General features: G+C 36.9%; 1 protein-coding gene across 1 annotated transcript in view; it reads left to right on the plus strand.

Annotated features, from left to right (window-relative positions):
• Positions 1–8,001, plus strand: part of Jak2 (Janus kinase 2) — a 105,559-nt gene extending 97,558 nt beyond the window's left edge. The window contains exons 20-25 of the mRNA XM_090329723.1: positions 501–690; positions 1,978–2,102; positions 2,247–2,419; positions 4,649–4,766; positions 6,348–6,461; positions 7,801–8,001. Coding sequence (XP_090185849.1) covers positions 501–690; positions 1,978–2,102; positions 2,247–2,419; positions 4,649–4,766; positions 6,348–6,461; positions 7,801–7,908 — 828 coding nt within the window. The 3' untranslated portion in view covers positions 7,909–8,001. The remainder of the gene's footprint in view (positions 1–500; positions 691–1,977; positions 2,103–2,246; positions 2,420–4,648; positions 4,767–6,347; positions 6,462–7,800) is intronic.
• The last annotated feature ends 8,841 nt before the right edge of the window (positions 8,002–16,842 follow it).

Consider the following 16,842-nt stretch of genomic DNA (forward strand, 5'->3'; position numbering starts at 1 on the left):
TTTCCTAGCTCTGTTTCTGTTTTGTAGCCTGATCCATAGGCATTAGGACCTCACTCTTGTGTCTCAATTTAACCTTTTACACTCCTACATAGGGCTCTATTTCCAAGTCACATTGGGGATTAGAGATTCATCATAAAAAGTTTAGGGGGACACAAGTCCATAACAGACACTTATTCCATTTATCACTGGGATATCAAAGGGAATATTTCTTCCTAGCAGTGAATCTTCTGGCATTACTCTAGACTTGAATTAGTAAATGGTTCTTCATTTGTATGAATATGTTTTTCAAATAATTTATATTTCCACATATAATTCTTTTTGAAGAAGTTAAATTTTATATGTGAACTTGTTGAAATCATGTATTGTTTTCTTGTTCTAAAACTTGCCCCCCTCCAAAAAAAGCTTAGAGATATGTCTATTACTTCTAGCTTTGGATACTTCATGTATAATTAGAATTCATTAGTAACATATTGAAAAACTTGCAACCTAATGTTGTTTAGGGTAATTTTGGAAGTGTGGAGATGTGCCGATATGACCCTCTGCAGGACAACACTGGAGAGGTGGTGGCTGTTAAAAAGCTCCAGCACAGTACTGAAGAGCACCTCCGAGATTTTGAAAGGGAAATTGAAATCTTGAAGTCCTTGCAGCATGACAACATTGTCAAGTACAAGGGAGTATGTTACAGTGCTGGTATGTTGCCCATAGAAATTGTTGAATTCAAATGGTAATGGAACTATAAAACTGTCAGAAGATCCGGGTTTATGCCAGTGCTGGAGAAATGTATTCTAAATGACTGGAGATGGAGTGCAGTGATCATAGGCTCAGGAAATCTTTAGCTGGTTAATCTCCTTACCACTTCTTCAAGTTCCAACAAAAGTCTACTTTTTAAAAAAAGAAGTGACCTTTTCTTATATTTTAATGCAAATATTATTTTTTAAAAGATACGTTTGTTTAATATAAATGAGGAGAAAATAAAGGTTTTACTGGTTATCTGAAAGAGTCACAGAAGTCTATAACTTTTAAAGCTTAAAAAAAACCAACCAACTTTGGGATTGAAAAAAAGTCTGACATGGACCAGGAGTTTGGCTTAATGGTAGAGTGCTAGAGTGCTTGCCTATCATGCACAAAGACCCTGGTTGAATTCCTCAGTACCACATACATAGAAAAATCTGGAAGTGGTGCTGTGGCTCAAGTGGTAGAGCTCTAGCCTTGACAAAGCCCAAGGATAGGTCTCAGGCCCTGTGTTCAAGCCCCAGGACTGGCAAAAAGAAAATCTGACATTTTAGTTAAAATCAGCACTAAATGGTAAAGCACAGAAATAATCTTTTTTTTAAGCCAGGTACTAGTGGCTCATGTCTATAATCCTAGCTATTCAAGAGGCTGAGATCTGAGGATCATGGTTCAAAGCCAGCCCCTGCACAAAAGTCCAGGAGATTCTTATCTCCAATTAACCACCAGAAAACCAGAAGTGGTGCTGTGACTCAAAGTAGAGCTTTAGCCTTGAGCTGAAGAGCTCAGGGACAGCACCCAAGCACAGAATTCAAGACCCACAACCAACAAAAAAATAATATTTTTTTAGGAATATGAAAATAATCATCTTATTTTGAAAGTCTGCCAAGTAAAAGCTCACATTTGTATACTATTTTAGAATTTTGGAAGCAGACTAGAGAAGAGGTGGCTTTCCATTCTGATGGTTTCGAGGTTAAAAACTCAAAACCATTACTTTTATTCGATTTTTATTATAAATGTGTAAAAAGAAATTGTATTAATTTCTCATTTCTGATGAGTAGTAAACAAAAAGAGTGTATGTTTTAAACAACTAATTCTCTTTTGTAATAAAGATTTATCATCTTATATCCAGGTATATATGTGTGTATATACAAATATATGTATGTGTCTTTTATATGTGCTCTTTCCCCAATTTCATCAATAAGATACAAAAAAGTAACATTTTATGTTCCATTTGTGTATTAAAAGGCCGGCGTAATCTAAGATTAATTATGGAGTATTTACCTTATGGAAGTTTACGAGACTATCTTCAAAAACATAAAGAACGGATAGATCACAAAAAACTTCTGCAGTATACATATCAGATATGCAAGGTAGTTATTTGTTGTAGATGAAATGACTGTATTGAACTAATTTAGAAATCCTGTAAAGTTTTTTCTTATTAAAAGGAATTGAAGAAACAAGACCATTTTAAGTTATACTTACACCACTATAAGAAAAATTTCATTTTCTCCCAGGGTATGGAGTATCTTGGAACGAAAAGATATATCCACAGAGACCTGGCAACAAGAAATATATTGGTAGAGAATGAGAACAGAGTTAAAATTGGAGATTTTGGATTAACCAAAGTCTTGCCACAAGACAAAGAATACTACAAAGTGAAAGAACCTGGCGAAAGTCCCATATTCTGGTGAGTCCAGTATTTTTCAACAAAATAAAATAGAATTATATAGCACAAAGTTTTATTCTTATTTTTACTATACAATATTTATTAATGCTTAATATTCGCTTTATGGGTTATTTTATATTTAGTCCTCATAACAACCTTTGGAGTATGTGTTACTATTATTACAGATTGAGCCCTAATCTGAAAATCCAAAATACTCTGAAATCCAAACATGTCATTCACATGATACTCAAGATGTTCCAGATTTTGAAGCATTTGTAAATGAGTAGACTCATTTGATTATAAAAATATTTCCCTGTAATGTCTGTAATCCTAGCTACTCAATAGGCTGAAGTCTGATGATCATAATTAAAAGCCAGCCCAGGCAGGACAGTGCTTGAGGACCAGGAGTTTGGCCTAGTGGTAGAGTGCTTGCCTAGCAAGCATGAATACCTGGGTTCAATTCCTCAGTACCACATACATAGAAAAAGCCAGAAGTGGTACTGTGACTCAAGTGATAGGGCTCTATTCTTGAGAAAGCCCAAGGACAGTGCTCAGGCCCTAAGTTCAAGATCCAGGACTGGAAAAAGGACCCAAAAAAAAAAAAAAAAAAGGTAGTCCTTGAGACTCTTATCTCCAGTTAATCACCAAAAAGGTGAAAGTAGAGCTGTGGCTCAAGGGTAGACTTTTAGCCTTAAGCACAAAAAAAAGACACAGCATCCAAGCTCTGAGTGGCACAAAAAATTCATTTATATCCCTTATGATGTATCTTTACATATACATAGGCATATGCATACATGTAAAAAGTATATAGTGGAACATGATAACAAATTATCTGCTAGCTAGCAGTTTCTTTTTCTTTAAATAGAACTATCGAGTCTGAACTCAGGTCCTTATACTTCTAGTTAGGGTACTGTAGCATTTGTGCCACATCTTGACCCTTTAGTTATTTTTCATATTTTACCTGTACTATGCTGCCCACCTAGATGATAGTGTAGAATACATGGCTGTGATTGACTTACTTATTGATACAGTAAGTGGTCTCACAATTTTGCCTTGCTAATGTTAAACCTAAATCCTCCCTAGCTTCTCCTCTGCTAGTAGATGGGATTACAGGCATGAGCCATCACTTCTGGCTATTCCTTTTCAGTTTTATTGAACAAGAGGTAAAAGGTGCAGTTTACTCATCCACTGACTTGTTGAATTAAACCCTGAGTATAATTAGTGGTAATAAAAAAGAAAGAGCTAAAGTAAAACCTTTTTCTTTTCTTTTCTTTTCTTTTTTTAAAATTACCAGTCCTGGGCTTGGATTCAGGGCTTGAGCACTGTCCTTGGGTTTTTTTTTCTCAAGGCTAGAGCTCTGCCCCTTGAGCCACAGCACCATTTCTGGCTGTTTTTCTATGTATGTGGTACTGAGGAATCGAACCTAGGTCTTCATGCATGATAGGCAAGCATTCTACCACTAGGCCAAACTCCCAGCCCCATACAATAGTTTTTTTTTAATTAAAATACTTTATTAATACTGATTTTATACATCATATTTCAAATGCCATGTTTAACAAGTATTCAAGAAGGGAATCTCTATATATAATCACTGGCACATAAATTTTAGAACATAATTAAAATTAAACTGAGACTTTGTATGTCATTAGATATATATATTGATCTGTATAATATGTCAATAGAGTTTATATTCCATCATATATTTTTATGTCTATGTACTTAAATTTATATCTCCAAGATCGTGTCAGTAACCTTGGGTACCCAAATATTGAGTCATTGCTGTCCCCTATAATAGTTGTTCTTTGTTTGTTTGTTTGTTGCCAGTCCTTGGTCTTGAACTCAGGGCGTGGGCACTGTCCTTGGGCTTTCTCAAGTCTAAAGCTCTACCACTTGAGCAACAGCACCATTTCTGGCTTTTTTCTATGTATGTGGTACTGAAGAATTTAACCCGGGTCTTGGTGCATGCTAGACAAGCACTCTACCACTAGGCTAAACCTCTAGCCCATTACAGTTAAAAAAAAAACAAAAAACAAAAAACAAAAAAAACCATGCAAGAGAGTTTCGGCCTGTGGCTGATGAATATCTCGTTTCAATTATTGAGTTTACTTTTATTATAGAGATAGTTATTGAGATATGTTTTAGACCAATGAGTTTAAAAGTATATGCCATATAAACCTAATCTCTCCAAGAGATTAAAATCAAGAGTTTGCATATCACGTAACTGTTTTAAATGCTGTTTATGTATTACAGGTATGCTCCAGAGTCACTGACAGAGAGCAAGTTTTCTGTGGCCTCAGATGTTTGGAGTTTTGGAGTAGTTTTGTATGAACTTTTCACATATATTGAGAAGAGTAAAAGTCCACCAGTGGTCAGTGTGCTTTTTATGTCATCACCACCTTTCCTTTTGTACCCATTAGAAAAACTATCAAAAGAGTAAGCCATGAGCTGATTTTAGAGCCTCTTATTGCTTATTTAAAGGCAGTTTCCATTAAACACCCCTAAGTTTTATTACATTTAATTTATTACATTATTAAATTAATTTAAAATGAAGGAGGATTTACAGCACTAGTGTATTTTCTTTTTTTTCTGAATCTTGGAGTCTTGTATTTTCTTAGTCCATTTTTTAGTACTATAAAAAAAAGATCTGATACTGTAATATAAAGTGATTTATTTAACTCATCATTTTTTTTTCTAGTCCTGGGCTTGGGCTTAGGGCCTGAGTACTGTCCTTGGGCTTTCTCAAGGCTAGAGCTCTACCTCTTGAGCCACAACACCACTTCTGGATTTTTCTATGTATGTGGTACCAAGGAATTGAACCCAGGTCTTTGTGCATGCTAGGCAAGCACTCTACCACTAGGCCAAACTCCCGGCCCCATTAACTCATCATTTTTGGAGAGAAAAATTCAGTATCAAACTATCTCATCTGTTCCAGCCTACAATGGAGGACCCATCTGCTGAATCGATAGGTAGGCAGACAGCTAGCCAAAGCAAGCATATTGCAGCTGAAGCTAGAGAGCCAGAAGGGGCCAGTCTTGCTTTTTCTATAAAGCAATTTATTCTCTTGAGAACTGAGACACTCTATGAGACTAGCATTAATCACTTTTTAGGATTAATCCCATTCCCAAACTTATACCCTTAATGACTTAGTTACCTTACACTAGGCCCTATCTGCCACATTAGGAAAGAAACTTCTAGTGTACAGACATTTAGAGAAAGGCTACCTGCAAACCATTCCTCTCATTAATATTTTAGGTGTGTTTGGTGTTCTTATTCATCCTAGGAATGATTATACAATTCAAAATAAATCTTTGATCATAGATTTTACTATTCATTATAGATTTTTTCAATATAGAAAAATATGAAAAAATGAAAATCATCCCTAACACAATTATTCAAATTTGCCTCTGCAATTTTCCAATTTTAAATAAGGGTGAAACTTTATGAAAAAAGTTTCATAAAATTAATATGCTTTATATTTGCTATCCTCCTATTTCATTAAATATTACATTTATGAGTTTATTACTATAGTAGTAAACCTTTACTGCATATATTGCATATATTCTAATTATTGAATAACATTCCATTATAGTTGTGATTTTTGATTTTATATATATAGTTATGTATTTCTGGTTTTCTATGTATGATCATTTTCTATTTTTTAGTCATTCTATTTAATATAAATATTTATGTTTATCTCTGGCTATCATGTTAGAATAATGGTGAGAAGTAATGGGCTAGTAAAGTCTTTGAGGCTTTCAAAATAATTTCCAGAAAGCTGTACAAGATTACATAAAAAACAATAGTGAATAGGGATATATCATTTGCCATATTAGGCACTATATTTTTAGTGTATTTTGCTAAGTTGATGTGAAATAGGTTATATTTTAATTTGCTTCTTGTATGATTGTATATGTATTTATTGTATTTGTCAAATACACTTGTATTTCAGGAGTTTATGCGTATGATCGGTAATGACAAACAAGGACAGATGATTGTATTCCATTTGATAGAACTTTTGAAGAATAATGGAAGATTACCAAGACCAGATGGATGCCCAGATGAGGTAACATGATTCCCCCCAAACCCCCTTTCTTTCTTCTTTTTTTTTTTTTGGTTGGGTCGTGAGGCTTTAACTCTGGGCCTGGGCGCTGTCCCTGAGCTCCTCAGCTCAAGGCTACCACTCTACCCCTGGAGCCACAGCACCACCCCTGGTTTTCTAGTGGTTAATTGGAGGTAAGAGTCTCACCTACGGACTTTAGGGTCTGGGCTGGCTTTGAACTGAGATGCTCAGATCTCAGGCTCCTGAGTAGCCAGGATTACAGGGATGAGCCACCGTGCCTGGCTTTTTTTTTTTTTTAAAATCAGTCATGGGGCTTGAACTCTGGGCCTAGACGTTGTCCCTGAGCTCTTCAGCTCTACCACTTTAGCCACAGCGCTGCCACTTCTAGTTTTCTAGTGTTTAATTGGAGATAAGAGTCTCATGGATTTTCCTGCCTAGGCTGGCTTTGAACCACAATCCTCAGATCTCAGCCTCCTGAGTAGCTAGAATTACAGGAGTGAGCCACTGGTACCTGGCTACATGGTGTGTGTGTGTGTATGTGTGTGTGTGTGTGTGTGTGTGTGTGTGTGTGTGAGTGTGAAGAGAGAGAGAGAGAGAGAGAGAGAGAGAGAGAGAGAGAGAGAGAGAGAGAGAGAGAGAGAGAGAGGTGGGGGAGAGGGAGTGGGAGGGAGAGAAAGGTAGGTGTGTGTGGGAAGGAATGGGAGGGAGAGAAAGTAGGTTGTGTGTGTGTGTGTGTGTGTGTGTGTGTGTGTGTGTGTGTGTGTGTTTTGGTTGGTCCTAGGGCTTGAACTCAGGTCCTTCATTCTGTCCTTTAGCTCAAGGCTACTGCTTCTTAGGAGTCTGAACTCTAAGGTATGAGGTTTGAAGCCAGCCCAGGCAGAAATATGCCCATGAGACTTTTATCTCCAATTAGCTACTCAAAAACCAGAAGTGGATCTATAACTCAACATGGTAGAGTGCTAGCCTTGAGCAAAAAAGCTCAGGACTCACGCAGGCCCTGACTTCATGTCTCATGAAAGAAGAAAAACAAACAAAAAAAGGTCTCATGGGCTGCCTTCAAATGTGATTCCTAGACCTCAGCCTCCTGAGTAGCCAGGATTATATAGTCTTGAGCCACCAACACCCAACTAACAATTTTGTTTTAATCCTTAGCAATCGTGCATTATCTCTTCCTTTTTACCCAGCGATTATTGAAATTACTGAACATTTAGATAAACAGGTCATTGTGGATCAAGATTTAATTGTGACATGTTCTTAGCATTAAAAAAAAAAAGTGGGAATTTTAAATCCATTTCCTCTGTTACTGCTTTGTACTCATTGTAAGTGTGGTTTATTTTTACAGATTTATTTGATCATGACAGAATGCTGGAATAATAATGTTAATCAGCGTCCCTCCTTCAGGGACCTAGCATATCGGGTGGATCAGATACGGGACAACATGGCTGGGTGAAAGAACTGAACTACATGTACACCGAGACCAAAGTAGATACCCAGAACAAAGGCTGTGGAATATTATCACTCATCATTATTGCATAAATCATGATGCTATCCAGAAGAGATGTGAAAATAGCTGCTTGGAACTTTCAAAGTTTAGTATTTTCTTCATACATCTGTACATGACTGATGGAAATCTTGAATGAGAAATTTTGTAAAGTTTCATGAATTTTATCAGCCAGTAAATCTTCTCTGGCAAAGGAAAAAATAATGTTTTTCAATTCAGCTTTTTAAGAGATGAAAAAGTACAATGTAAATTTTGCCATTTGAAGATGTGCAAAAATATGTACAGTTTTTTTTTTATCACAGTGTGTATATTATACTTTGGCATCTTGTGTGATTTACACAAGGGCTAGTGTTCATTAGTAATGTTTTCTAATTTTTTCCATAACTGATCTACAATAACTTCTCTGTACCAACAAATTAATGTGCTCAGAAAATTGAGTAGCACCACCATTCTTTTTTGTTATTGTTGTTCATCTGAACAATTGTCTGACAATATTTAGCAGGTGTATGATTTTTGGCTTATAGTTGTTGGTTTATATGTATTGTAAATATTTTTCAAAGCAAAGGGAACAAAAGTCTATTTTATTTGTATAGGAAATTCCTCTAATCCTGAAGAATATGTTTTGAAATGGAACAAGCTTACAAAGAAATAGCACAATCTATTTTCTTATTTGTTTCTCTTGTATTTGTGGTGAATATGCTTTTTAAATAGAAATATATCCACATTTTTTCTATGAATATACTGAGTAGTATTCTTTTACATTTTTGAGAATAAGAATGTTATGAATGTTGTCATCTTTTGTGCTCTTGACTGCCAAAAAGATTCTTCAGTCTTTGAGACCTTTGGTCATGCATTATTACATTTAAGCATAAGCCATAAAAGTTTTTAAAATGTATAAGCCCCTTATGATGAACAGTGGGCAAGAGACTATGTTAGAAGATTTTTATTATAGTTATAGAAGAGATTCCCTTTGTCAGTCTCATACTCAATGAGGAAATGAGGCAAATTGATAAAAATTATGCTTGTTAATTTTATTACAGAATGCCAGTAGAAAATTCATAATGTATGTCTTTTAAAAGAAGAGAGAATACATATTTTTAAATAATTATAAAAGATTATTTGTGGTGTCATCTGTTCTAGTGCTACTCCATTTTAGATATAATACCTAAAATAAAATATAATAGGGTTTTTGTGTGTGTTATTTATATAAAATCTAAGATGTTGACATTTTGGGTAAAAAATAGTGTTCTTATTTTATTTGCAGTGGCGTATGCCATTTTTTTAAAATTGTGTTTTATTGTTTGGTGATGCATAGAGGGGTTACAGCTACATTAGAGCATATGCCATTTTTAAAAAGACTTTTACTTAAGACCTTTTGATTGTTGGTTGGAGAAGCAAAGGGAAGAATACTGTTTCCATTCTTTTTTTTTTTTTTTTTTTTGCCAGTCCTGTGCTTTGGCTCAGGGCCTGAGCACTGTCCTTGGACTTTCTCAAGGCTAGAGCTCTACCACTTGAGCCTCAGCACCACTTCCGGCTTTTTTTTTGTATGTATGTGGTACCAAGGAATCGAACCTGGGTCTTTGTGCATGCTAGGCAAGCACTTTAACCACTAGGCCAAACTCCCAGCCCTGTTTCCATTCTTTAAGGAAATTTAGCAGGTAGTCAGATGCAAAAATCATCCAAAATGAGAGCATATTAGTTTTTTTTTTTTTTTAAATAGGGTGAATTCTTTGATAAATTTTAAATATAACCTTTATTTACTTCGTAGAGTTTTCAAGGATCTATTTGTATGTAATAAAGAAGATAACTTTGATTCTGTTACTTTTCTTTTTTGGGGGGAGGGGTTAATGGGCCTTGAACTTAGCCTGGGCACTGTCACTGAGCTCTTTAGCTCAAGGCTACCACCCTACCTTTGAGCCAAGCCCCACTCCCCATTTTCTAGAAGTTAATTGGAGATAAAAGTTTCAGGTTCTTTTGTGCCCGGGCTGGCTTTGAACCTTGATCCTCAGGTCTCAGCCTCCTGAGTAGCTAGGATTACAGATGTGAGCCACCTTACCTGGCTGGTTCTGTTAGTTTTCAAATTTGAAAGTAGCAACCACACAGTATGTTTGATTTCAAAACTTTGTACTAAATTACTTAAAAGTGAAGTATTCTCAGGGATATGTAACTTTTGCTTTATAAAAACAAGCATGTGAATTTTGTTAAAACTTTTGCAGTGTTTTATTTTCTAATTTAAAACAGTTTCTCAGCATAATCTTAAGTTTGCAAGACCACTTTATTATTGTAAAATTCCAAGTTTACCTGAAACTTCTTTTTCACTGAGGGTTTGTAATGTTTTAACTTTTAATTCTGAATATACATAAAAAGAAATTAATCCTGTACTTGTTTAACAGACTCTCCATTAAAAACAGGTAAGTAACCAGTTAAGGTTAAATGTTTCTTAAAGTTAATTGTTGGAATTTTTCTTAGAATTCTGTAACTTTATATGTATTATGGCATAATGTTATCGTTATATAAATCCTTACTTACATGTGTACTTGCTTTAGGAAGTTTTTTTTTTCATGCTATTTAAATATGCTGCCTGAAGCATTATAATTTACCATGGAAGAATTCTTTCTTACAACATAAGCTTATGCATTACAGTTAAATTTTTTTTAATAATAATTAGTGATTTCTGGTACTTAAATTTTGTCTAAACTTTACTACAGACAGGAGGGAATACCTTCCTCAGGTAATTCATCCTCCTTGGGAACAAAGGATTTAATATATTCAGTTATTGGCATTATGTTAACTTTATTGTACTTTTAGCTTGTTTGTGAAAAGGTATAGAATAATAGTCGGAATTTGATCCAAATACATGATAGGCATATATGGAAGTAACCCAGTGAAATCCTTTTTAAGCCGGTGCCAGAGGGTTTGTCTGTCTATACTGGCTTCAAATTGTAATCTTCTGATCTCAGGCCCCTGAGTAGCTAATATTATAGGTACAAGTCACTGGCTTTAATTTGCAAGTGTTTTATTATGGATTTTTATGTTTGTGTTTATTAAAATAATTGGTCTATAATTTTCTTGTGTCATTTAGTTTTGCTGCCAGTGATAAGGGTTTTGTTGAACGAGTTTAGTAACATTTTTTCCTTCATGTTTTAAGGAATCATTTGGTGAGAACATTAGTATTCCTTAATGGTTTGCTAGAAGACTTGATGACCACTTTAATCTTATGGCGGCAGCTGCTGCTGCTGCTGCTGCTGCTGCTGCTGCTGCTGCTGCTGCTGCTGCTTCTTCTTCTTCTTCTTCTTCTTCTTCTTCTTCTTCTTCTTCTTCTTCTTCTTCTTCTTCTTCTTCTTCTCTTCCTTCTTTCTTCTTTTTCTGTTTATAGGGCTTAAAGTCAGAGTTTGGGTGTTGTCCTTGAGCCTCTTTGTACTCAAGGCTAGCACTCGACCATTTGAGCCACAGAGCCACAGTGCCACTTCTGGTGTTCGTTAATTGTATATATAAGTCTTTTCTGCTCAGGCTGGCTTTGAAACCTAATCCTCAGACTCAACCTCCTGAGTAGTTAGAATTATACGTGTGAGACACCAGGGCCCAGCTTTTGTGGCTTATTGACATGCTTAGATAATGTCTATGCACTTATTTTAATTTTTATAAGTTATATATGGCTAGAAATTTGTCCATTTCTTCTAGGGTTTATTAGAATGTAAGTTTAAAAAATATTCCTCAGTGATCCTGGGGATTCCAGGGCTATCAGTTACATGTCTGGTTGTTTATTTCTAAATTTATTAATTTGTCTCTTCAAAGGACCAATTCTTTGCTTCTTTGTATTTTTATTTTTGTTTTCATTGTGATTTTGTTATCTGATCTTTATTATTTCTTTTAAAATTTAATTATTTTTTGCCAGTCTTGGGGCTTTAACTCAAGGCTTGAGATCACTGTTCTTGGGTGTTCTCAAGGCTAGAGCTTTACCACTTGAGCCACAGCATGTCTTTTTTTTTTTTTTTTTTGGTGAGTCATGGGGCTTGAACTTGGCCTGGGTGCTTCCCTAAACTCTTCAGCTCAAGGCTAGTGCCCTACCCTTGAGCTAAGCCCTACTTCCCATTTTCTAGAGGTTAATTGGAGATAAGACTCTCAGGTTATTGTGGACCCAGGCTGGCTTTGAATCTTGATCCTCAGATTGCAGCCTGCTGAACAGCTAGGATTACAGGCATGAGCCACCATGCCAGCTTTACTTCTGGCTTTTTCTAGGTACATGGTACCTAGGTCTTTGTGCATGCTAGGCAAGCACTCTACCACTAGGCCAAACTTCCAGCCCTTTTAATTTTATTTTTATCTTTAGGTAGTGACACTAAGGAGCTGCCATTCAATAAAGTAGTACATGATCACAAGATTAACAAAGTGAATTGATCAATGTCAGCCTGATCTTTATTATTTCTTTAAATATTTTTGAGTTTAGCTTCTCCTTGCTATTATAAAGCCTTGAGATACAATGTTAGATTATTTGAGATGTCTCTGATTTTTGTTCATTGTAGGCATTGATAGTTATAAACTTCTGGATTCTGGAAAATGATGTCATTTACATTTGATTCTGGAAAGTTTTTTTGTTTTGTTGGTTATAGGGTTTGAACTCTGGGTCTGGGTGCTGTCCCTAGGCTCTTCAGCTTAAGGCTACCACTCTACCACTTGAGCCACAGTGCCACTTTCGGTTTTCTGATAGTTAATTGGAGATAAGAGTCACATGAACTTTCGTGCCTGGGCTGGCTTTGAACCACAAGCCTCAGATCTCAGCCTCTTGAGTAGCTAGAATTACAGGCATGAGCCACTGTTGCTGGCTTAGAAAGTTTTTAACAACCCCCACTTTATTTCTTCAATGACTCACTGATGCACTGATAATCAAATCTGTTGATAATCAAATCTGTATGTGTTTGTAGTTTTTCTAATTTTATTCTATTATCTGGTAAAATACAAAAAGGTATTTTAGATAAGACTTGTTTTATAAATTTGTTTTATAAATGACTTATTTTATAAAATGTGCTCTGTTTTGGAGAAAGTTCACAGGCTTCTAAGAAAAATATGTATTCCTTAGCTGCTAGAATATTCTATAGACATATCTTAAGTCTTTTTGATCTCTGATGAAATTCAGTTCTGAAACATCTTTGTTGGTTTTTTAAATTTGTTTTTGTTTTTGTTTGTGTTCTGGATTTCTCATCAGTCTCTCGTGCAGCGTTGGCTGCCTTCTATGATTCCTTCAACTAGAGATGCCCCCTGGCCTCCTTGCTTTTTCACCATGTGATTTTGTACCAGTCCTTGTCTCTGTCTACCTTCCAACTTCCACCTACCGACTCTGCTCATCTCTGACTTGGGGAGTTTCCTTGGGCCCAGTGATCCATGCCAGCAAGGAGTGAAGCCGATAAGAGAATCATATTCTATGTCTTGGCCACTATCACAAGACCAAATAGTTACCTTTAACAAGCAGGCTGCCGGATTCTGCATGCTCAGGGTACATGGGAAGAGACCCAGCCAGGATAGCCACAGAGAGAGATGCAAGAAGAAGCATGTGTTAGCTGAAACTCACTGCTGAGTTCAGTGTGTTCCCCATACTCTGGGTCCTGATGACACCTTCAACTCCACGTTCAGCAGCATAAACCAGCCTTTGAAGATAAGGGCCCACCTCTTCAGTGAGAATTCCTTGAAGACTTCCACCAGGACCACAGCTGGCCAACCATGTTCAAAAAGGGTGTCAGTCCAGAGGAACCCCCTGCTACCAAATGACCTTGGTTGAAAAGCTATCCCCTGAGAATTATCCTAGCAGAAACATGAATTGAGAGGAAATGTGTTTCTCCTTAGGTAGCAAGTCTCACCTGGAATTCTTGGGAAAATGGTGGTGGCCTGGTGAGAAGGAAGCTGACTTTTGAGTTTATCTGCAAGAACAAGTCACCTTTTATTTATCTTTAACATCAGTCAATGTAGCAAAATGTCTGAATAGCTCATGGCAGGTTAGCTGTTCCCTGAGCTCAGATTTCTTATTCTTCCAGCATCCCAAGAAGAGTTTACAATGGAGCCCAGGCTCAAAACTCACACACCAGGAGATCTGCCAGCCCTCTGGTGGAGTAGGGGGCATTAGCCTGGGTGTTGGCTAGTCTTCATGAAAGGCCTGAACGCAGACTTCATGTGATGTCACCAGTGGTGTTTCTCTTTCTTACAAGGAGTCTGAGACTGATTGTTCTATCTACTGGTAAGAGAAGGATGTTTTACTCTCCTGTTATGTCTACACCTATCCCTCCATCTATGACTAGTAAGTAGTGTTTGTTTTATGAAATGGGGTGCACCAACATCTTGATGGATTCATTTCCTTTTAGTATGTCATGATCCTGTTTATCTAATTTTAGTTTGGTAGGCATGTAGTTACAGCTGTGTGGAATATTATTTTCTCTTTTTAACTCATACCATATGTGTTCATTGCTACTAAGGTGTATTCTTGCAGATAGCAAATGCTTGGCTCTTGTTTTCTTAGATATGTATGCTGTATATGTATACATGTGTTTACATGTATGTGTGTGTACCTTAGTCTTGATATGCAACCCAGATTGTGTGTGTGTATGTGTGTGTGTGTGTGTGTGTGTGTGTGAGAGTGTGAGAGAGAGAGAGAGAGACAGAACGAGAGAGAGAGAGGGAGAGAGAGAGAAAGAGAGGACTAGAGAATGTATCACTATGTAGCCCAGATTGGCCTCAAACTTATTGCCTCAGCTACCCGTGTATTGAGATTATAGTTGTGTACCACCACAACTAGTTAGCTGTTCTACATCTTTTAATTAAGACTGTTAACATTAAATGTTATTGAGGGGTGTGATGATTAATCCTATTAACTTGATTGGAGTGGCTTCTCAATCCAATTATTAAAATATCCTTCTGATTGTCCTTGTGAGGAGGTTTCCAGAGACAAATCAGGACTATAACCTAAGAAACGGATTTAATATATCAATAGATTAAAAACTTAAACTACTGGGAGATGTTTAGATTGTGGAAAGTAGAGCCTGATTGAAGAAAGCACAGCACTGAGGGTATATTATTGTTTTTTTAAGTACCATGGCTACTTCCTGTTGTTGCTTCACTCTGCTTCTCAGCTCTGATGCAGTGAAGTATCCCTCCACTATGAATTCCTTCCTTGTCCCAGGATGCAGCCAGCCTGCTTCACGATGGGGCCAAAATCAGTGGATTCAAGGACTCCGGACTGAAATCTCTGAAGCTCAGAGTAAATGCTGTAAAGTGATTCTTAGGTATGCTGGTCAAGTTGATGTAGTGATGCCTGTTTTTAAAAATGGTTAACTTGAGTACTCTGTTCTTTTCTTTCTCCCATATTTATCTCATAGGATTGCTAGTTAATAGCTGAAAATATTGTTCAGTTGTTCATCTATTCTTATGAAATGTATTTTTTGCTTAGCTCTCACAATTTTTACTACCTTTCTTCATCTTTCTGCCTTCAGGCTGCTCCTGTGGGCTACCCAGTTGTCTGCTCCCTCACACTAGAACTGTCTCACCATTACTAGGCATGGACGTGGGTATAGACACAGGAAGATGCTGGGTTATTTTTGGCATATGTTTCTGGAGCTCTCAGAGTGTAGAAATAAGTAATGTCAAAATAATCTATGCTGGGAGGGAAGAGGTGGAGTATGGGAACTGAGTGGTCCATACTTCTTTCAGTTACCTGCCAGTCACATGCTTCTTCCCAGAGTGGAGACTGCATTTCTTTTTTTTTTTTTTTTTTTTTTTTGCCAGTCCTGGGCTTGAGCTCAGGGCCTGAGCACTGTCCTTGGACTTTCCTCAAAGCTAGAGCTCTACCACTTGAGCCTCAGCACCACTTCTGACTTTTTTTCTATGTATGTGGTACTGAGGAATCGAACCCAGGTCTTCATGCATGCTAGGCAAGCACTTTAACCACTAGGCCAAACTCCCAGCCCTGGAGACTGCATTTCTAAAATAGACTTCCTGCTTCTCTCTGCAGTGCAGATCACAGTTCTCACTCATAAACATATATCCTGGGGTTTGTGTCCAAGTTACAGCTAGTTTCCTAGTCCCAGCCTAATTACTGTGATTGTCAATCATTTAGCCAGTGAAGGGAAGAAGCTGCTGGGACTTGGAGATAGAACAATGTAGAAGTTAACCTCCCCATTTCCCCCTCCCCCAGCAAAAAGCTTTGGATACACCTTCTGTTCAGATCATTGACAACTATGGCACCATTAGCAAGGTGTTCCGACCTTGCACAGATTACAGACCTTCCGTCTTAAACTATACATTTGTTTTTCTCAGACTGTCAGGATGTGTGCCTTTGGAGTTCACCAAGACTTTATCCTCTTGTATAAAGCTCCTCTTGTAGGGGGAAAGACAGCAAACCTCGTTCTTCCCACCATTTTTGCATAAGTCTAAAGACTTATATTTCTGGATCTTAACCAGCCTCTGCTGTTTCTGCTGTACTTCTGTGCCTTTCCATGCCACCTACCTCTCCCTGCACTCATATGTATGACTCATGGAGATGTAGGAAAGTGTTGAATGTCTCTAATCTGCTTCTTCTTTTTCCCTAAAAATGGTGCATTTTCATCTAAAGCCTCACAGATCTTTTTATCCCATTCAACCACAATATAATAGGCTACTTTTGTATCTAAATGGCTGACTCCCTTTATAAAGATAACAATGTAGAATTCTTCCTGAAATTAAAAAATTAAAACATTAAAGCCCTGAAAGTGTAGATACAAATGGGAAAGAAGCTCTGTGCTAAAGAATAACACCAAGATTAGGAACACTCGGGTGTATGCTTGAGAAAGAAACTAGGTATTGATTTTAAATAATGCTTACCCACTAAGGATTTTTCAGATTATGTTTTGTTCTACTTTGTAA

Source organism: Megascapheus bottae, chromosome 3, assembly GCF_031878675.1.
Source record: "Megascapheus bottae isolate mThoBot1 chromosome 3, mThoBot2.hap1, whole genome shotgun sequence".
NCBI classification, from domain to species: Eukaryota; Metazoa; Chordata; class Mammalia; order Rodentia; family Geomyidae; genus Megascapheus; species Megascapheus bottae.